Below are 22888 nucleotides of genomic sequence, written 5' to 3'. Positions count from 1 at the left end.
TTGTGTGTATTTTGGGTATTTAGATGTGGAGTCACATGGTATAAAACACAGTCCATGGCTTCTTAGAGGTTACTGGATAGGAACTTCCCAAAGTTCTCCCAGTAGAGAACGTTGTGGAAATTTCTGTATTGGCAGACACAACTTCTGTGCCACATGCTAAGCGACAACCTAAAGGGATTTCTAAATGTCAGTGCTACATATAAAACACTGTGTAAAGTTCTCTGAGGGAAGTAGTTCACTTTCCTATTACTGACACAATACCACCTACTGTGTGGTGTCAATATAACTTTAACAATTACAGCAATAAAAGCAACAACAAAATAAATGCCATATATTAGTTTCTCATTATATACCACACACTTCACATACATTATTATTTTTTAAAAATTTTTTACTAAGATATGATTGATATACTCTTATGAAGTTTTCACATGAAAAATATTATCATTTTTCTCATATTATCAAGTCCCCACCCATGCCCCAATGCAGTCACTGTCCATCAGTGCAGCAAGTTGCCAGAGATCCACTATGTTCCTTCTCTGTGATACACTGTTCTCCCCATGACCCCCCACACCATGTGTACTAAACATAATACCCCTCAGTCCCCTTCTCCCTCCTTCCCCACCCACCCTCCCACACCCCTCTCCTTTGGTAACCACTTACATACATTATTAACAATTCTTCCAGTAGCTCTAAAGGATGGATACCAGCCTCCCTGTTTTACAGAAGTGAAAGAGGTCAGGAAGCTAAGTAAGTGATCAAAGTTTACATGGCATGTTAATGGTAAACAACCTGGTTATGCTGATGCCAAAACCTTCATTTCTTTACTGTATTATTCCAACAGTACTTTTTAAATTTCAATAGTCAAATATATTTCAAAGAAATTAAGATGAGAAAAACAGTCTACTATATTGATGCAGATATTCTCCTTTTCTGTTTCTTTTCCTTCATTCCTGAGGTTTCCAGTGAACTTGGTGTCCTTTCACATGTCTTTGCAGAGCAGGTCTGCTGGGGAGAAATTCTGTCCTTGAGAAGTAGTTTTCTTTCACCTTCCTCCATCAAAAATATTATCACTAGAAGCAGAATTTCTGGTTGATAGGTCTTCTCTTCTGGCACCTTGAAGACTTGCCACTGCTCCCTGGCCTCCATCATTTCTGATCTGAAACCTGTAGTCCTTGGGGCTCTTGTTTCCTTATTTATCTTTCACCATATCTGGGAGGTTTCCAGTCATTGTTTCTATGAATATTCTTTCTTCACCAATATCTTTTGCCTCTGCTCTAGGGACCCCAGTGCCACAAATGTGAGATCTTTTGATTTTGTCACACAGGTCTCTGAGACTAGTCCTTTCTCCTTTCAATCTCTTTTCATTCGGTTGTTCAGATTAGGTCGTTTCTATTGCTCTCTCTTCAAATCCACTTGCTTTTCCCCTCTCATCCTCATTCTGCTATTGAGCTCACATGATGGATTTTTAATTTCAGGTATTCTATTTTTCAACTCTAAAACTTCAATTTAGTTCTTTTCTTAATCCTTTATTTCTCTTCTAAGAGTTTCTCTCTATTTATTTCAAGTGTTCACCTTAGTTCATAGAAAGTGGTTAGAAAGCTGCTTTAAATTCACAGGTTCATTATATGAATTCACATACCTGAATCATCTTTGGGTTGGCATCTGCTGATTGGTTGGTCCTTTAAGAATTGGTCAGGTTTTCATGGTTGTGAATGTATCAAGTAATGTTGGATTATATCCTGGGCATTTTGAATATTATGTTGTCAGACTCTGCCTGCTGTTAAAATTCTCTGAACAGTATTGATTTGCTGTTTGAATAGGTGATCAGCCTACCTGGTCCATCCTTTTCTTCTCGCTGGTAGTAGTTTTAAAGTCAATACAGCTTTCAAAGTCTTTGCAGTGTTATTTGGGTCTGCCTGGGCCATGCACCGTAGGGTTGTTTTAATACTGTGGTATTAAAACCAGGTACTTGGGTGGTTTTAATACTGTAATTCAGTTCACAAAGCCTTTGTTGAATTTCTGGACATTCTCTGCACCTGTGCAAGTTGGAGAATGAGCTCATTACTTGTGCAGGTTCAAACACAGAATGAGAGAAGCTCTTCTCCAGCTCCCTCTCATCTGTGAGATTTCCCACACAACATCTGGCTTCCAGGGCTCATTTTCTCAGTTTTTCTGGTTAGAAGCATTGGGCTCTCTCAGAGTTTGGGTCCCCTGTGCTGGGCAGTTCCATGCAATTGTACCGTGTGCAAAGCAGCAGAGAAAGAGCAAACATGGAAGAGTGATCCCCCATATACATCGGGGTTCCCTTTTCCTGATTCTTCTATCCAAAGGGTTGAGTCATCCTTTGGGATCTTAAATGTCCATGCTTCCCCTGGGGTAGCAATGCAGGTCTACTTTTGAAGCTGGCCTTTAAGCAGGACTGGGAGAATAAAAAGAGAAAAATCAACATGGGATTGTTTCCACACATTGGTTTGCAGGGACCCCTTTTCCTGATTCTCCAGACAGAATAATGGGTTTAACTTAACAATAGAGTTTTTCGCTATTTGCATCTTTTACTAAATTCCCAACTTGGTTTTCCTTCAGCTCAAATCCAAGAGGAGAAAAAAAAGGAAATTCTCAGAAAAGTTTTTGTAGCTGAACTGATCTTCTGTTAAGGTTTCACTTTTCCATCTTAATCCACTTGCCACTGGTTACTTTTCAGATTCCTCAGAGTTGTTCATCATCTTTGTCCAGTTTTAGTTGTGATGAGGTGAACAACAGGATAGGATCTTTATATCTGTGACTGCCACTTATTAAAGCTTTAGCCCCCAGCCTTGCCAGAAAACCTACTATGTGATAAACAATGAAGTAAAGGACATGAATGAAAATGTAAAATATGAGAAGCACCGAAGTGAAAAATTGCTAATTGAAAATGTAGAATGTGAGGCTTGCAAACCCCCCAGTGGACTTGGGTAGGACTGGATGGCACATATTTGGCTCACAGTCTGCCACTCTTCCCACACTTAGAAGCTCATCAGTAGTTCTTCACTGCTCTGCTCCCTGCGGGGCCTGAATGCAGCCACAGACGGCTTCCTCTTGCTGTAAACCTGGAAGTCACTGCCACATGAGCAGCTCTGGAATGTTAGGTAAAAGCCAACCTTTCATTCCTGTCTTTACGACTTACTCACACACCAGTTGCAACCTCCTTTTCCCATTTAACTGCAGTGACTCCTCTTCCCAAATTTCCATCTTCTCATTGTCTTCTCTTTCTTTAAGATTCCAGTTGATTGACCTATTTTTTTCTTTGCCAGGTGGACTTGAGAAGGATCATTCTTTGCTTTCTAATAAAGTTTCTATATTTTCATTAAAAAAACTAATTGGCTAATGTGTTTCACTGAGCTTTCCTTCATTTACACCAAAAGGAATTTATTGCAGTGTTTTAGCCTTTGGGAAATGATGAATTTGTTTAATAGACTGGCAATTATCTGCTCAAAAAATGATCATTAGAATTCCTCTTCATTTGATTACTATATATCATGAACCACAATCCATTTATCACCGTCTGCATCCATTAATTCAGCCATGCTGGTCCTTGACTAAGAGACTACTATAACTTCTCATCTTGAAATCTTTCTAAGAACAAATATTAATTAGAAAGTAGTATGTCTTAAGTATATCTGATTTAAAAATCTCAGTCTATACAAACCTTTTTGTTTTGTTTTGCTTGCCATTTTTATTAGGTCACACTATTTTCCAGTGGTGTCACAATCCAAATAGGAGTGTACTTTTTACTTAGGGAGTTGGGGTGATGATTATCAAAAGGGATCACTGTGGTAAAAATACAAAACCAAAACAACACATTATCTTAGCTAGAAGTAAGAGGCACTGTTTGTAAGTGTGAATGCCTTTTCATATCTTTGGTCTGGAATACTTGTATGTACCCCACCTGGGTACTTACTCAAGAGAACTCTTTCTAGAACATATAGTGTTTCTACTTCTAAAATGGAAAATCTGGCGGGAAAATTGACTCACAATATATATTAGGCATGTGTGTAGTGCATAATCTGAGCATGAGTTGATTGAAGGTCGGCATCGAGTCCCAAGTTATCTGGTGGTAAGGTTTCCTTTTAGGGCTAATCCAGGACCCAGAGCCTGGACTTCTGCCTAGCAGCGCTGTGGCTGAAATTAGAAAAGTAAGAGTGACAGTCTGCTGTGTTCAGAAACTAAGTGTTTTCTCTTGTCTTCTTTCCTCATGGGGTCTCCAGTTTACCGCGGTTTCTGGGCAGTCCTGATGCTCCTGGGGATAGTTGCCGTGGTGACCGCCAGCTTTTTGATCATCTGTGCGGCCCCCTTCGCCAGCCATTTTCTCTACAAAGCCGGGGGAGGATCCTACATTGCTTCAGGTATAAATGATTTCCGCCCATGATTTTTCTCCGTATCCTCCTATTTTCCATTTCTCATTTCAGATATCAGGCTTCTAGTAGAAGTCATGCAATGTGGTTAATGTACAGTATTTCTTGAGTGCTGTGTGTCAGACACTTGTCCCGGGAATTTCCATTTTGCCACACACAATCCGCTCCGCAGCCTTTGCTCCTTGAACCCGTATTATATGAACAAAGACCCTAGAAGGGAAGACTCTGCTGCAAGAGCCTCTTAACCCCTCTCACCTTACTAATTTTCTGTCTGTGAAATGGGGTCATACCATGCTCTCTGTAACATCATGACATAGGTGGCATGTTTTGTGTGCTCTTAAAAAGACAGCCCGTGATGATGTTACAGAAACCTTCATAGTTGATGATATTTATAAAATCCTCTTGATGTGTTTATCACAGGTCAAAACCATCTTCTTCAATAATGTTGCTGTTCTGTTTTCTTAATCGTGTCCATATACATTATCTAAACATTTATTTTTGTAACCTGCATTTATTTTAGTCAGCTTTCTGTCTAGTCTAATTCCTGATAAAATGATCGTGGTACAAAGAGAAAAATAATTGATGAGTTAATAAGCCTTGTGCATTTTAAGGCTTTTTCATTTAATTAGGATGTAAAAGCCAGAACATTAACTTGAAAACATAAGCATAAGGTTATTTGTAAAGACAACAATTCTAGAAAATTGGGCAAACTTCAGTGTGCCTCAGACCAAACTATACATGACTCGGTTATATTTTAATGTCCAATAAGAAGGACACAGTGTTCCTGCATAAGATGGTAGTGCAGTAAAGGAAAAGAGCAGAAAAGAGAGCTTTATCTTATCTAAATCGTTGCCAAGGCAGCTGATGATATTGTCTATCATCATTTATTCAATGGCTGGTTAACAAACAATTCCTTCACTTACCCTTTTTGCATATGTGCTTAATTCTGTAGAGGGAATAAAAAGAAGAATCAGATATCGGTCAGAACAAGAGCCCTGTTTAAACTAGTCTGTCATTCTTTTGTCTTTCATTCACCTCTTCTTCACTGGTTTTTCAAGTGCCTTGATTTACCCATTTGAACTTGTAATTTTTAAATAATTGAGATATAATTTCCATACCACAAATTTTACCATTTTGAAGTGTATAATGAAGTATTTCCTAGTACATTTCCAGGGTTGTGCAAATATCACCACTCTCTGGTTCCAGAATTTTTGTTTATATTTTTATTAAGGTATCACTGATAGACACTTTTATGAAGGTTTCACATGAAAAATATGTGGTTACTACATTCACCCATATTATCAAGTCCCCCATTCCCCATTGCAGTCACTGTCCATCAGTGTATTAAAATACCACTTGTCTTCTCTGGTTCCAGAATATTTTTATCATTCCACAAAGAAACCTTGTCCGCTCTCTCCTTCCCTTCCCCAGTTCTGAGTAACCACCATCTACTTTCCGACTGTGGGTTTGTCTGTTCTGGGTATTTCATATAAATGGAATCGTACAACCTGTAACCTTTTGTGCAGACACAAATGAAAAGCTTCTTTCATTTAGATCTCATAATTCATCATCTTCTTTAATTCATAATTCTGTAAGACCAAAACAAAGACCAAACCCTTTATATGCCTTATAACTGAGCATCTTATTACCGAAATATTTTTCCCCAAAACCATGTTCTACCCTTGCTTCATTCAAAGGTCTAGGGAAGGTGAATATTTTTCCATGGTCTTCCAAGAAATAACAGCCCTCTGCTAGAATGTGCGAATATTTGTTTCTTCTCATGCAATACTTTGCCTTTTTAATCATTGTCAATAGAAGGATAAGCAACAGCAGTAGTTTAGTACTAACGCCGTCTGAACCACACGGCTGGTTTAATCTCAGAAATGCTCTGATTCTGGGATTAGTCTTTTTGGAGAAGTGTGTGTGTGTTTAGTGCTTTGGGGAAAAATGTTGGGTATTTTATCATTTGTGTGAGGAAGTAGTATATCCAAAGGATTACATTTGGCTGAAAACTCTGTAGAAAGATGAAGTGTTTGATAGATACTCATATGCTCGTGACCAGGGGGGTGTCTTTTTTCAGTGACTCTTCTGCTGCTTGTGGATGTGGGGTTGAGGTCCTCCTTGCACAGGGCATTCAGCAGAGGCCCCCTGGGCTGAGGGGTGTCCCAGCCACTTTGGGGGCCCATTCTGACAGCCATTAAACTAGGTGATGATGACTTCCTTTCAAATTTGGCTTTTAATTTCCTTTATGAAACAATTCTTTATTGTTTGTGCAGAACTATTTGTTTCCCAAGAACAGAAAGAGATATTCTGTTGGATGAGATAAAATATTACTGTTCATTTTGTCAGTTCAGGCAGGAAAAGTAATGTTCTTAGGAATAACTAAAGTTTATGATCTAGTAGCCATTGCCACCATGATGCACAATTTGTAAGGCACTGACGGGGCCAATGAGGGATCCTTAAATGTGAGTAGTTATTGACAGAGAATTTTTTAAATCTTTCAGTTGTCTATTATTAGTATTCCCAGATCATGTTAATAGTTAACATATGCTTTCAAAGTTGAAGATTAAAACTTACTGCTATGCTGTATGAACAATTGGAATGTATGTAGTAAACACTAGGTTTTTCAGCCAGTCACGTTTTTTTTTCTGTGACACGTTTAATATGGAACTATGCATAGAACCATTTATTGAGTTACACTGAATTGAATTTATTATGCTTTCTTTGGTTAGATTATGTATTTTCAAAATGAAGGTATCTCATTCCATGTATCTAGTGTTCCAAAATCTCTTTTTATGCTTGCCTCGTCGTTCCCTGCCCAGCAGAGTATCCCATGCTGTCCTGTGTCCACATAACTGCAGGGCAGCTGGGAATAGGTGTGGCTCGGGCCCAGGGTTGCTGTGGCTGTTTATCAGTGCCACGGACAAGATTGGGCACTCTTTCTTTATTTGGACAGATGGTCTTAGGACAAGGCAGAACTGAATTCCAAATGGTCATTCCTGGGTGTGTGCATATTGAAAAACTCTTTGGCCTTAGCCAGCAGACTGTTTTTGGCCATTCTGTGCATGGCCAAGACACGCTGATGTCACAGCTATTGGTGTGTGCGGGGGTGGGCTCCATGGTGTTCCTTTTGCTCAGAGCAAGGCTTGGAAGGCATGTGGTACCACTCCCTGACTACGGGCAGATACCCCCATCAGTCAGGCCAGGCCTGAGGAGGTTCTGTTCTGGACTAAGCATATGATGACTGTCAGGGTCTTATAACACTGAGGATGTTTCTAGACTCATCACCTACCTCCACAAAGCTTAAACAAGTGCTGAAATGTGTTTTCATGTGCACTCCCAGAGAACCCCTAGGTCCAGAGGGACTGGCTCTTGTCTTCTCTTAGCCCTGTGATCCTGGAGGTGACAGATGCCAGAGGAGTTAGCGTGGGTCAGCAGGCATTGCAGAACGTGTGATTTATGGGGAGAAAATTATTATGCACAGAATATCCGTAATGCTTGGGCAAAGTGGTATCAGTACAGGAATTGCCATGCATGAGTAAGACTGCCAAGTGTGCAAGAAAGAATGATGACACGGCCTTGATGTTCTGGGATGCTAACATTGGGCGATAAGCCATAACAACTAGAAATCGGCATTTTATCAGCACATCAGGGTAGAACGATTTTTTCTTCCATAATTGAAACCAGCTTTTCCTGAACAACAAAGTGAGATTGCATTTTTCTGCTGAATGTAGAGCTAGATGGAGCATCACCTGGGAAGAGGTGCCTGAAAAGCTTCTGAATCTTTGCTAACTCCCTCATCAGACCCTCAGGTGAGAGAAATAGAGCAGCCCTTAGGCCAGGCCCAGTACATGTGGAAAGGGTACCTGTGTGGCACAATTAGTCCTCTGGAACACAATGGAGGCAAAGTTGTGGGATGACCCCTGCCCCAGTCTGTGGCCGCAGAGTGTGCTCCTCAGCCAGACAGCTGTTTCCCAAGCTATTGCTGGTCACCAGGCACAGGAGCCGAGTGAGCCGGGGTGAACTGTACACACCCTCCGCCATGCAGGACCAACAGCCTGGAGCGCGTCCTTCCCTGCACACCCCTGCTCCCTTCTGATCCGGAGGACCGTGCTTTCTGAAAGAAGGGTGGTGGACAAGCTCTCTGAAAATGTAGTATAAGAAGAGAAGTGGACATGAAGGGAATTAAAAATTCTCATATCCAGCAGGTAATACTGAATCAGAATCAAACCAGATTTATGGTTTGTTTTCCTTTTTTTCAACAAATGAATGGAATTCATAGTAGCTCATCGGTAATCCACATTTGTCTCTACATGAGATAAGACAGACATCATGGGTGTGTAATACAAGAGATGTTTTCTGCCTAATTCTAGAAAACGTAGGTGACAGAAGCCAAGGGACACGCATAGGTGTCCATTTCCCTTCTGCTGGGGCTGAGCACGTGGCTCACAGGCAGCCCTTGGTGCCGGGCCTTGCTCCCCACGTCTTCCTCCAGATAGAGCATAACATGACCACATGGGGCAGAGGAGAGTGTGTGGAGGAAACGCAGGGCCGAGAGCAGGAAGGGATCAGGAGGAACTGCTGATGCCTGGGGGCAGGCATTCTAACCTTACAGTCACATGCCCATCTCCCCTGCGTGCACCTGCCACCTCCAGGATCGGGCGGTAAACAGCCGCTTCCTAGACGAGGAAAAGGGCCTCCGTGTGAGGAGAACAGACCAGGAAGGCTGGTGGATGCCTGCCAGGGCGGCTTTTCTAAGGCTGCCATGTCTTTCTTATTGCACAAGAAATGGGCTTTCAGGAGAAAAGCCTGCGGGCAACTTTCCAAGAGGGAACAGAGCATTCCCCAAAGTCCAGGACTCACTTTTATTTAGAGCTCTGGTGTGTTGGCGGTGAGTGGTAGAAAGGAAAAAGTAATGAAAAGCTATGGATTGCTAGTCCATCAGCCAGATGTACGTGTAACAGAATTAGTGTGTCTGCTTTTTGTGAAGTACAGAATGGCAGCTCCGATTTCCCTTTTGCTCAAAGGACTTAGGGACACGGGGTCTGCTTTCCAAGGGGGTCTAGGAGCACTAGTCACCCTTACGTTTGAAAGCACTTGCCATGTACACTGGCTTTGTGCCTTCAATTTGGGAATTCATTCAGGAAAATTATTGTTGTGGATTCTGATACTATTATAATGTGGAAATTTTACTGCCCTTGATCTGACATTTTATATAAATTCCAAGTGCCAGGATAAATCAGCCTTTGTGACTGTTCAATAGGAAAGAGCTGTGAAGAGTTTTTATTTACAAAAATACTTTAAAGCCTTAGTACCTGTCTTTCTCAGGTACTTTCTCAAAAGTTCATTTTCCCTCACATGGCTTATCAGTTGAAATGTGGGTAACAGGCAGTTAGGACCTGACTTGTCCTCTCTCTGCCTTGAATGGGGCACCAATATGGGAGACAAATGACAATGAAGAAACACGTGCCCAAAGGAGGAGTCCATGGGCTGCATCAGAGCCAGTGCTGCGGGTCTCCAGCCCTCGGCCGCAGGGATGCTGGGGGGGCTGTCCTGCTTCCGAGGCTCCGCCCCACCTGCGCTTGTCAGGCGCATCCTCGTAGGAGGCACGCCAGGCAGGGGCGTGGCTCCTGCCTCGGTGGTGAGCAGCCAGCTCAGGAACAGCCACTCTGGGAAACCTTTCTGGAAAACCTTGAACTTCGAACTCGAATAAATGTTCTCTACCCCCTTTCAAAAATATATCTGTATTTAGCACATATAATGTAGGGGGTCACAGGGAAGACAGTATAGCACAGAGAAGACAAGTAGTGATTCTATAGCACCTTACTGTGCTGATGGGCAGTGACTGCAGTGGCGTGTGGGGGGATTCGATAATATGGGTGAACGTAGTAACCAAAATTTGCTCATGTGAAACTGTCATAAGAGTGTATATCAGTGATCCCTTAATAAAAATATATATATATATATATATATATATATATATATATATATATATCTGTGCTGTTCTTCTGAGAACTAGAGCTATGGCCTGGCAAATAAAAGTTTTTACTCACATGGAATATTATTATGGTGTAAAATGAATCTCCATGCTGAAAGGGAGTTTTCAGATGTGTAAAGTGACAAGTTTCTTTCTGGCCTATAAATATTCTCTTTAGATTTAGGATTTGTTTTTATCATGATGGAAAGGCAGAGGAGTTTCCATTTGCTTCATTCTCCTTTTCCATAGTATGTGTATCATCAACATCTACTATTTACTCAGTACCTAAATGATTTCATATCTTTGCAAATACTGTTTCGGTCCACAGCTGTCCCCCAGTCACTTTGTTCAGAGATAACTAGTAGTGATTAAGGCATACTGCTTCCTTTACTAAGTTCTGTTACGCATTTTGTGAAGCCTTTTTTTTCCTTTATAAAGTTTCTTTCATAAATTTTTCTTGTGTAGAAAGTCTGTAGGTACAGACTCCTCTGAATGTCCAGATTGGCATATGCTGAGTTTGTCCTACAAAGAATTTTTACTTCCTGTTTTAAAGGGCTGTTTGGGAGGGACAGGAGGTTTGCTAGACTGGACACTTAAAACAGAAAATGTCCTTACTAGGAAGTCGCACAAGTCGGTATTCCCCTGATGACATTGTTTCCAAATGTTCAGTAATGGGAGTGTGAGGTGACTGGTGCCACCTGGTGGAAAGTTCCAGTAAGACATTGGAAAATGTGTTTGAAAAAAATCCCTTTTATGAAATCTTAGAACTGAAAAGCATGGCAGCAAGTTTATTCTCTTGCTTCTTGGCCAGTGCTGAAATAACACAGTTATGTGGGAATGTCTGATGCTTTAAACGATTTCAGAGAATAATATTTGCTAGCAATTAACAGGAGCTCATGCCAATAATAATAAACCTAGCCAATGCTTATCATGTACTTGCTGTGTTCAGGCACCTTGTTAAGTCCTTTACTTCCATTAACTCCTCGTGACTGCCTTCTCTGGTAGGAGCTTACATTATCTCTACTACCAATGAAGGAACTGAGATGTAGAGAGTAAAAAGGCTTGCTTCAAAGTTACTCAGCTGGTAAAGTGTAAAGCTTTCTAAACAGTAAACTTTTGAAGGGAGATTCGAACTAGGGCCGTCAGAATCCAGGCCTGTGCTCTCCAACCACTTTCTACTTCCTGAAACTCAATTATTATGAGTTAACACTTAACACTTGCTGGATGTTAAATGAAAGTCTACTTTTCAGATTAATTCCTGATTACTTGTAGAGATGGATAGACCCTCATGATCATTCTCTGTCAATAATTGTTTCTCAAGAGAGTACAGAGTATTGAATATAGAGGATGTTTAGTGCCTAAAATTTTTATGTCAATCTAAAAAAGTAATAAATATTTGAGAAATCCTGTAGACATTATTTAGGTTCAGTTGACTAAATAAAAGCGTGCAGCTAGAAAATAAAAGCAAAGAGTCAATTAATGTATTTGGAACATAGTATGATGAAGCATGAACAATAATACATATTTGGAAATCAGATAGATGTAATGAAAATGTATAGCCATGGAATTGTAACTATACAAAGTATTTAGGCTATCTCAGAAAATTGGTGAAAATCAGAGGAAGGTGAGTCTGAGAAAATGAAGAATGGAGGTAAGAATATTTATGGTTGACCATTATTCATTAATAGTTTTAGAATTTCTGAAGTGTGATATGTAGAAATGAGGATATAAGAGAAACCTATACCTTTGTAATGGAAACAAGAAAGCACTATCACAAAAATTACAATTTAACTTATTTTAAATATTACAACGTAGATTATTTTAAAGAACTTCTAGCTTATTTTATCAGAAAAGACAAAAATTTTAATGAACAAAATATGAGACTTACTTTGAAAGTATATTACAACATAATGGCAGGTATTACTATGTAGAAAATGTGGAATTGGCAAGTTTTCCTTTCTCCATCATAGAATGTTTAGAAAAATAAGTATACATTTTAGACTCGGGACTGGACCTGTGAGCGTAGATTCAGCCCGTAATAATGCTCTGGTGTCTCCCTTTAGCATGGCAACTAGGGGCTTCTTAGAAGGTGAGAAAGGCTTCAAACGCTGCAATTTTTAAGATTCCCAGGACATTAAAAGTTAATACATGTCAAATAGGTTTGCAAATATTATGGCATTTTAAAGTGTGGCATTTTAGTACATTAATGCTCTATGCTTTTAAAATACATACATCAAGGTAGTGACCCTATATATAACTTAATGTGCACATATTATCCAATATCTTTTACAAATATGGGGCTCAAGTCAAATAATGCTTATGGTCCTCAGTGCCATCCGTATCATGAGGCATACTGCGAGCACAGGAGGTTAAACCCCTTGCCCATTCTCAGAAACAGTCTAGCTCTTTCTCCTTGGTTGTAATTGTTTAAGCCTCTAAATTAAAGCCTAGAGAAACTCCCTAAGTATCTGAAGGGCAACTCTTCTTCTAAAGGAGTCTCCCCAAAATGGTGCAAGGGAACCTGGATTGGGAACCAGTTTGCAGGGGTTCATTTTATAATGAACTACCCAACATTGATCTATATGTCATATTTTATATGCTTCAAATAAAACATAGTGAAACTTAGAAAAAGAATTAAGGAACTGAAAATAACCATTCACAAAATATCCCTGTGCTCTAGGTGCTTAGAGAGCTTAATGCTCAGTGAGCACTGTTGAATGACCATCCGAAGTTTTGTTGACAAGTTTGATGTTTGAGGAAGATAATGTAAAACAGTGTTATTTATTTATTTGTTTGTTTATTTATTTATAACAAACTGTATTCTTTGTAGGGCTTAGTAGGGCTGCTAGGATGTTGCAGGGTAAACTCGAGCAGGTGTCTTAAGGTCACTGCCATAGCATCAATAAGCCCTACACCGTTTTATCAGTTAGGCCTAAGATTGCCTTCTGTGAAGATTTTCTTGCCTTTTTTGTTTGTTTGTTTCAAAACCATTTGTCTAAGGAAATGTATCCATCATTTCAAGAACCTATGTTTGAGTTAGAACATCACAAACCAAAATATTCATAGTAGCTTAATCAATAATAGCTGAAACCTAGAAAGATAGCACATGTTCACCACTTGATAAATGGATAAACAACTTGTGGCAGCTTCATACAATGGCAAACTGCTCAGGAGTAAAACAGAGTGAACTGGAACACAGGCAACAACATGGATGAATTCTCGGTCATTGTGTGGAGTGAAAACAGCCAAGACAAAAGACTGCGTCCTTTTGTGATTTCCTTCCTGTGGAGTTCCAAGGGCCAAAGGAGCTGCCAGGATAGATGCTTTGGGTGGGGGAGTGAAGAGGCCTGAGGAAACCTCACTGGAGTGACAGTGACGAATATGTTCTATTTCTGATGGGGTGGCTATGCTGATGTTTGCATTTATCAAAATGAATCACACTATACACTTGAAAGCTGTACATTTTACTCTATGTAAATTATTCCTCAATTAGAGGAATGAGAAAGAGAAATGATAAACCTAGGATGTTATTTGTCCATTAGAAACACCTTCAAACCATTGGAGCTTAATATAATCCCTTCAAATCTTAGTATGTGCTAATTTAAGAAATGTTTATACAAAGACTGTATCTTCTACAAAAGCCACTTGTGAGGATACTGTCAGCTATGCTGTTTAATGTTCTTATGCAGATCTGCAGAAGGGATTCATTACGTATTTCTTCATAAATTGCTGTGTTTCCTTTTAGAAAATGGTAGTAAATACACAGCTTATCAAGGTTCCTTTCTGTTCTTTCTTCTGGGCACATGAGATGGAGGCTTACCATCCCACTAATGCTGCTATTCTTAGCACTCCTATCCACGCTCCAAATTTTTCTTTATTTCTGTAGTTAGCGTGCACTCTCCCCCTTGCAGGGAGCTCCATGTGGAAAGGGAACCTAGTCTCCTGCCACCTCCTCAGAATTGTTTCCCTATTGTAGGATGATTTTGAACATCTTCAGCCTAATGTGTCACACCTGTTATCAGTTTCAGTTTGAGTATGCCACAGGCTAAACTTTTGACCTTTGTAGACTATTAATGACTGCAAACCTCACTTTTATCTTTCTGAAAACAGACACAATGAGTAAGCTGATGCTCTCATCCCTAAAATTTTATGAAACTTACTTTCTAATTCTATGTGCTGCTGAATATTGCCCTGTCTATACAGTGTGTGTGTGTATGTGTGTGTGTGTGTGTGTGTGTGTGTGTGTGTGTGTGTGTGTTGTGTTCCCTCCAGACAGAGAAAAGATGGATTTTTCTGATTCTAATTTACTGTTCACTTTACCTTCCTTCATAATGCATTTCTAAATATTGGATGCTATGGCCTTCTGTGCCCACCAAAACCTGAAGTGAGTTGCCACTGAATTTGTGTGGAAGCATGACTAAAAAAGGCCAGTCTATTATCTTGAAGCTGTAATTCTTAGCAAGTAACCAATGACTCAAGTTGTTAATGTACATTTCAAAGGCAGTTCAGTACTTAAAGATCAAACTGGCTGTTTTCTTAACTCACAAAGGCTTTTGTTTTTTTAATGCAGGTATATGCACTTCTAGGCAAGAATGTAAGGGTTTGACATTTGCCTATCTTTTTGAAGAAGAAAGTTTTCATTTCTGTGGCTTTTTCCCTAGGAATGCATTTTTAAATTGCTTTTTATAATAGAGAACATCTTTATAGTATGCCCTCTTGTTCTATTCTTGTGTCAATGAAACACTGAGGATGTGCAGTTCTGCCTCTGAATCTGTGACTTGGGGGTTGGGGAGATTCTTTCATTGGTTGGTTTTGTAATTGCTTCCATATTGTTTGTCACTAGCACTTGTGTTCCTAATGGCCATTATGTCACCTTTGTTTCAAGAAAAAGCTTTCCAAATTGAATTCATGATATTTAGAGGAAGGAATTTTCAACTTTGTAAGAAAATTCATGCAAAATCATAAGCTTGAATGGCTCTCGGCACACTGCCAATGAGACCCGCCTTGTTCTTGATGTGACCTAATTATTTGTCCATGGTTTTATTATGATCATAAATCTTCATGGGACCTAGGACCATATTTTGATTATGTCTCCAGTGAGCTGGGTTATGAATTGCTGTTGGACCTCAAACCTCAAAAAATAAGTATTACAATATCTAATGGGAAATGAATTCTGCTTTCAAATGTGTCACCAACTTTAAATAGAACTTCATTTAAACAAAATTATTACCCAAATAATAGTAATATTTTTAATTCCTGCTAAAATCACTATGGCAAGTGGATTTGAAATGTAACTTGCTTGTTACTCAAGACAGTAATTGCTTATTTTTATGAATCAGGGCCTTAAGATATCAAGGGATAATCATAAGATTTTTCCATAGTATTAATATTGATCAGAGGAGACTCTCCACATGGTAGGTGGGCCAAATCAGTAATGTTCCTGTTTGTAGTTAGTCACAATATCCCACCAAAAGAAGAGTCTCTAGGTGTGTGAACACACATACTCTCCTTCCATCCACTCAGCACATGTACTTTCCAACACACACAGCTACAGACTTCCACCACTTTTTTTTTTTTTTGGTCATTCACTTCGGTTTTTGTTCTGAAATATTTTCATTTCAGATTTACATAGAGGTTGCAAGTCCCTTCCCTCAGAGACTCCATTTGAGTTGTACTAACTGTCCCAAAATGTTTTTTCATAGTAAAAAGATCCAGTCCTGGTACATGCTTTGCATTTAGTTGTGCCATTTGATTCTCCATCAAACCAAAATAAGTCCTTTGACCTTCATGATCTTGATTCTTTTGAAGTTACAGGCCTATGATTTTCTCAATTGTTCCCGAATTGGTTTGTCTGATGTTTCCTCATGATTGGCTATAGGCTTTTCCTCTTGGGCTGCAGTATCATAGCGGTGATGCTGGGCTCCCACTGCATCTCATGAGACGACACCAGCTTGTCGTGTCACTCATGATGTTAACTCTGATATCTTGAGTAAGGAGGGTTTTGCCAGACTTCTCTACTATAAAGTTATTATTTTCCCCTTGACAATTAATAATAAGTGTTATTTGAGAAGAGACTTTGAGACTGTGTAAATATTTATTTCTCATCTAAATTTCTTCCACTAGGTTAGTATCCATTTTTGTTTCTTGCCTACTATTCTTTCTGCATTTGTAAGTTAGCATACTGTAAGGAAAAGCTTTCCCTTCTCCCACTTACTTGTTCACTCATTCATTTATACCACCTTGGGCTTGTGGATTCCTATTTTATTTAGTGAGGTATAATATGCCACTCTCATTATTTGTTGATAATCAAATTGATAATCGAATTGTCTAGGAAAAGCCCCTCAAGCTAGCTTTTAAAACACCCCTGTCATTTTTTTATCACATCTTTACTTTTTTGTATAGCAAGATGTTCCAGACTCACCTTGTACTTTCTGTTCTAGCTTGGATTCAGCTATTTCTTTGAGATGCCTGGTTCCTGGTATTTAGAAGCCAAGATCTGGACAGGTGGCTCTTGCTCCATGCTGCTGGGATCTCTTGTTGCTCCCAGACACTCTCACAGAACAGAGACAGGAAATATATTTAGATATATATACAGACAGGTATCTTTGAAAGCACATATATAGTTTTGTTTCTAAAATCAAGTACATACACATGTATGTTTTAAAGTATATGTATATGTATTTAGCTATCTAAAGCCATAAATTCACACTGACACATTCAGTTCTAACCACATGCCACAAAGTTCACTCTATCTTTCCTATTTTTTAAATTGGTAGCTCCTTTTCAGGCAGTGAGAACATGACCCCAATTAGCATCATTATGTTCATTTATTAGATGAGTCTACCTGTATGTAGCAGTTTCCTGTCTCCTTCCTGGCTTGGCCACATATCTGATGCAAGCCCCCATCATAAATTCTTTCTACCATATCAGCTAAACCACTGGCGTTTGGTGTAAATACTTTCTCCATGTTTGTTAGTTCATTTTCCTTCTCTGTCTGTCTTTCTGTCTTTCTGCACACATGCAAACACACGCACACACATACACACACGTATTAAACACTGGCAGTTTAATGGGTAGGGAAACACTGTTTTATCCCATGGATAAGATATAACCATAAACTGATCTGATGTGAATTAAATGGACTGTATCTTCAATTAGTGAACAAATTAAAGATTGTAGTGATAGAAATGCCTATTATTCATTGCTTTCAGGATGTAATTGCTCTTCAAGTAACAGCAATATTTAAATATAAGCTAATTCTGCCTTATTAACAATCATCTACATGATTACCAGCAATAATATTTTTTAAATACTCTAAATTCAAGTCATAGATTTTGAAACTTTTGAAAAAACGTATATAAGTTCACTGGTTTTTCACAAAGGCAATTTTCTTTTTCTTTTTTTTTTTTTATAAAAGTATCTGAAAGCCCAGGAGATTCACATGATGCAAGGAAGATAAAAACCCTATCGACAAAATAATAACAAAGGTTTGCAATGTTTGCATTAGGCAAATAGTATGCAAATAACTAAGACAAACCTTTACATTAGCAGAGAATACTGTCTATATATTTGCTGAAAAAATGTATTGAAATGCAGGGTTGCCAGAGAACACATGGCATTGCCATATTGTTGTCAAAATCTGAGGTACAGCTTTGTAAGCTGTTTGCTCGCCGGCTATGACTTTACTATTTCTCTGTGATGTAGTTGTTGTTTGGTGGTTAAATTGCCCTATTCTGTGCTCTGGTATTTGCATTTACATTACAGACCCCAGTGTGAAGTATGTTTCTTATTAGTGAAGCACCGACGTTGACGCTTCCTCGTTCCGTAGCTTGTACCATGATTATGAGAAAGTTTAAGCCCAGATACTGGCACCCCTCGACATATTTATGAGCCCTTCCTCCTCTGTGTTTACTGCTTGAGATTCTTTGTGAAATTGATGGCCCAGGAGAGGGAGGACATCCTAAATACTGTAGCAGCACAATTAAATCGAGAAGGGTGATTGATGGCTGGGCTCGGAAAAGCTACTCTCTCCTGCCGCTAGGCCTCTGTCCCTGCTCCTACTCTCAGGGTTCTGTTCACCTTTCAGGCAGACTGGCAATTAGAATATGGAGATTTTACGCCCCGTGGTTCAGTTCGTTAACTCAAAGAGTATGACATATCCTTGACGTGTTTGGATTGAACTTTTAGACAAATAGCAAGCGACCTCAAGTATATTTTGCTTCAGGACAAATTTGCATCCCTTCAGGCTGAGTGGTTTGTATGTGGGGCCTGTCACTCACTCACCAGTGGATCAGCTTTGCTGAGTCTCCTGTTTGTGGCTCAGTGTAGTGCATCCCTCCCTTCTGTTACCACAATAACAGATACACGGAAAAGTATCTGCTGAGTGGGAGTCCCACGTTTTAGCATTCATGAAGCCCTCTGTCACATTGCTTGAGTTTAAGGGTCTGACACTACAGTACTTTCTCTACTCTTACAACTCCCACAGCATTTTTGAGCAAGTTCATTACAGTTACGTTGAAATAATTGATACATTGTGATTTTCCTTTCTAGTTAGTGGTTAAACATTTTTCTTCCTTCCTTCCTTCTTCCCTCCTTCCCTCCTTTCCTTCTTCCTTTCTTTTCTTTTTTTTCTAAAATAAGACTTGATCTCAAACCTGTGGTTGCATATTCCATGGAGCCTTCTTTATCCATCCACTTCCCTCATTCTTTCAGGGCAATATTTCCTTATGTTGTGATCAATCTTCAGCATATAGTTTTCAGTTTTAAAGACTCGTATATTTTTTTACTTTAGTTCAGTGCTTTCATCCCCGTTCTTGCCTGGTACTTACCTTGGCATCTATTTTAACTACCACATTTAACTTCAGTGAGCTGTGTCACACATAATTCTGTAACAATAGAGAGACCTGAGCTGAAAATCAGCTCTGAAATATGCTGTGTGTGTCAGACTTAAAATTGGGATTAATCATTCCTATTTCACCAATTTATTGTATGTATTGAAAGAAACAGTGTATTACAGTGCTCATCCCAAACCAGGCATAAAAATGGATAAATGTTAGAATAAGTTCCACTAGGAAGGGATCTTTGGCTTAATGTTTCCAAGCACCTCCTGCAGTGCCTGGTGCACAGTCAGTACTCAGTAACCACTCATCAGCTGCTGCCATGGCCCTTGGGCTGCCACAGCCCTCATCAGTTCTTGAAGATTAAAGATAAACGATGTGCATACGAAGCACGTAATGAAAGGTCTGACACAAAGTAGGTGATTTAGCTGGAATCATATTTTTAGAGACATATCATCAGGCAAATGATTGGTTAGCGTTCTTGAGAAAACATCTTCACAAAGGCTAAAGGTCTTCTGTTTTCCTTCCCAGGCATCCTGTTTTCCTTGGTGGCAGTGCTGTATATCATCTGGGTCCAGGCAGTGGCTGACATGGAAAGCTACAGAAACATGAAAATGAAAGACTGCTTGGAATTTACCCCTTCTGTTCTGTATGGCTGGTCATTTTTTCTGGCCCCAGCGGGGATATTTTTTTCTTTGCTAGCTGGATTACTATTTTTAGTTGTTGGACGGCACATTCAGATGCATCACTAATCAAACTCTTACCATCAGTGTTTTCTTGAGAGATTTTAAAACAGAGCAATTAAAAAAAAATTATTTCAGTTATCCCAGAATAGAATTAGTTGGTGTAACTTTTTGTTTGCTATTTGAATTAACCATTTTACTCTGATTTCTTCTAATAAGAAGGCCCTAGAATCTCTCCAGGCACCTACATGTTTCCAGTCTTACCTAAACGTTGTCAAGAACTAGATCTTCATGGAGCAGGTAACAGGAGCTTCCCTTTCATTGCACTTGTTACAGTTCATGCCAGTTGCAAAGGCCTGATAATAGAATATTATCAGGTAATATAATCATAGATGATAGGAACCTGGGGCAAATCAAGATTTGATGTACAGCTTCCCCCTTTGCATTCACTGCTGCTGCTATTAACAATAACATCAACTAAAACTTAGGAGAATAAGTAAGAACAGAAAACAAATATTGTCAGAGAATGTATTCCATTTCTTCTCCACACACGTACATACACGCACACACATTCACTAACTCCTGTGAGCAAATTAGTGATTATTGAAAAATAGATACCATTTGTTCTTGGGGTAGGAGCCACCCAAACCGATCAGCTAAAATGGGCCATAAAAAAACTGAGAACAAATGCGTATTCCACTTTCTTACCAATCGTGGTTTGGTTACATAATTTCATTCACTGAACTGTGCATGCTTACAAAAACCTTAAACTGTATTTAAAAGTAGCAAGTCTGTACACTGAATACACATAACACAGATTGGATTTTTATGAATTTAAAGTGGGTATATGTAATGTGGTGAAAAACATGTAAAAACAAGTACCTTAGCTTAGTACATACTTCTACTTGATATTTTAAAATTCCCATTAAAAAATATATGGCTAATATGTTCAGCATGTGAAAATTTGTTGATGAAATGTGCTTTTAATATACACTAGGTATAAACTTACAAAATACTTCCATATGAGGATGATCATAACCGTGTATTATTAAAAACTATGAAATATTAACTCTTCCTAAGATTTAATGGTTTGTAGTTCTTCTGATCATTTGATTTCCTTAATTATTGGCCCTCGATTTCTTCTTCTTTACAACAGATATATTAACATTTACGGAACTGCTATTTCCTTTAACCTATTGTGAAGAAAACTTTTTTCAGGGGTACAGCATGGGGGGGTTTGTAATTATTATTTACTATCTCAGACATTTTGCATATCAAAGATGTTTGTTTGGCACCAATTTCGATTGAAATCAAATCCATCTGAGAAGCTTGGGTCCCATTTGCATTTTGGAAGCCTGCACCAAGGAGGAGTGTGGTGCTAGTGTGGGAACAGAGAGAACCCTCATGGTCTGCGAGCTCTGGTCCAGGTGCAGCTGTTGTGAACACTGGAGGCAGGACTGGAGGCAAATTAAGAGTGACCTCCTAGAAGATGCTGGGGGACAGAGGGACTGTTGCTTTCCATCCAGCTGTTCCTGGGTTGGAGACATTGCCCGAGTTGTCTCTACACATCTCATAATTTCCATGAAACGTTCTTTCAATGGGAGGGATTTCTGGAGGAAAAGCAAAGTTTTGAGGTATCTGCAGAATCATGAGGGCATTTTACTGTTTAGTAACAGGACTTTCATGTGATATAACAAAAAAACAAAAAAACGCAAAGCTTCAGGGATTTAACTGGTTTCTCAAGCCATTTCAATTATACCATAAATGATTTTGTGATACTTCCCTTTGTCTTTTTCTGTTTCATTTTTATATTGCTTCATTTATTTCTTTGCTTTTGGCTTGATTATTAGAAAAATAATTATGGGTTCTGTTATGCATCTTGACTGTGATATTAAGTCATGGTGTGCCATTATGTTTTCCAGACGATGCTAGATGTACTTGATTAGTTCATGTCATCTGTAAACACAATTTCCTTTTGTAGAACTTTGGAATGAGGCCTTTTTCTGGTGTATTATATGTCATTTAAATTTCACATACAAGCTGCTTTCAGTAAAAGTTTGAATATTTATAAATTTCAGATGGTTATCGTCACTTTCTAATACACTTATGCAGCCACCATATATTTATCATAAAGCAATTGGTTGATTATCTGAGGTGTATGAGACTTTTACAAAGATCCACACTTTGGAAGTGTTTCATATTTATAATGCATCAATCTCGTTAATTCAAATATGTTTCCTGATCTACTTACTAGCAGACCACGGAAGAAAGGAAGGTGAGCTGCATTTTCTATGTCAGTGAGTAAAACAGGCTTAAAAATAGCAGGAAATGCAGTACATTCTTGTAACAGTCTTATATCTGATTTGGGATAGTATGTTTCCTTGGATTTCTCCATTATATGTATTAGATTATTTTTCAGAAGCCTCTGGAGTGTTAAAATACTTTGTAAGAGTGTTGATTTTGCATCACAAAGTTTCAATTTAGCAAACAAGATATCTTTTTGGTGGCAGTCCTAGAAAGAGTGACACATGAGGGCAGTGAGTTATGCCCTTGGACTTGGGTGATAGCTGTGGTCACTCCTTGTATTGGTTTGATAGCAGCAGATGGTACAAGGGCAGAGCTGACTGGACGGATCTCAGAGAGGGACCGGATGGTGGTGTTTGGGGGCGTGAGGATGGGACTTTTAAAAATACTCTTAGGTGTGTTTCTACTGGTCATTTATTGACTTTTTATGATGATGCTATGAAATAAATATATTGAATTTGAAGATTAATTCCATTTATAAGGGTACGTAGGGAGGAGGCATCAGTTTATCTATCGTCAGCATGTATGTGTGTGTGTGACAGTTGCAAGTTTGGGTAGAAAGAGATAAAGTGAATGCTGGAAATCAATATATTTGAAATAATAAAATTTTTAAAAATTACTTTCTCTCAGGGGACAGAAACATAGCTGTGTCTCCCCGAGTGTCAATTTAACTGTTTTACTTGATGGATGTTG

At 39.0% G+C, this 22888-nt stretch overlaps 1 protein-coding gene across 2 annotated transcripts in view; it reads left to right on the top strand.

The window, feature by feature from the left end:
• The window catches only part of TMEM182 (transmembrane protein 182), an 80517-nt gene extending 58549 nt beyond the window's left edge, over positions 1–21968 (top strand). For both annotated transcript variants that reach the window (XM_036907415.2, XM_036907414.2), the window contains exons 4-5: positions 4248–4385; positions 19740–21968. In XM_036907415.2, coding sequence (XP_036763310.2) covers positions 4248–4385; positions 19740–19960 — 359 coding nt within the window. In that variant the 3' untranslated portion in view covers positions 19961–21968. The remainder of the gene's footprint in view (positions 1–4247; positions 4386–19739) is intronic.
• Positions 21969–22888: the final 920 nt, after the last annotated feature.

The sequence above is a fragment of the Manis pentadactyla genome, chromosome 2 (assembly GCF_030020395.1).
Source record: "Manis pentadactyla isolate mManPen7 chromosome 2, mManPen7.hap1, whole genome shotgun sequence".
In the NCBI taxonomy this organism is placed as follows: domain Eukaryota; kingdom Metazoa; phylum Chordata; class Mammalia; order Pholidota; family Manidae; genus Manis; species Manis pentadactyla.
Note: the sequence above shows the minus strand (reverse complement) of the source record. Positions and strands in the feature narration are given on the sequence as shown.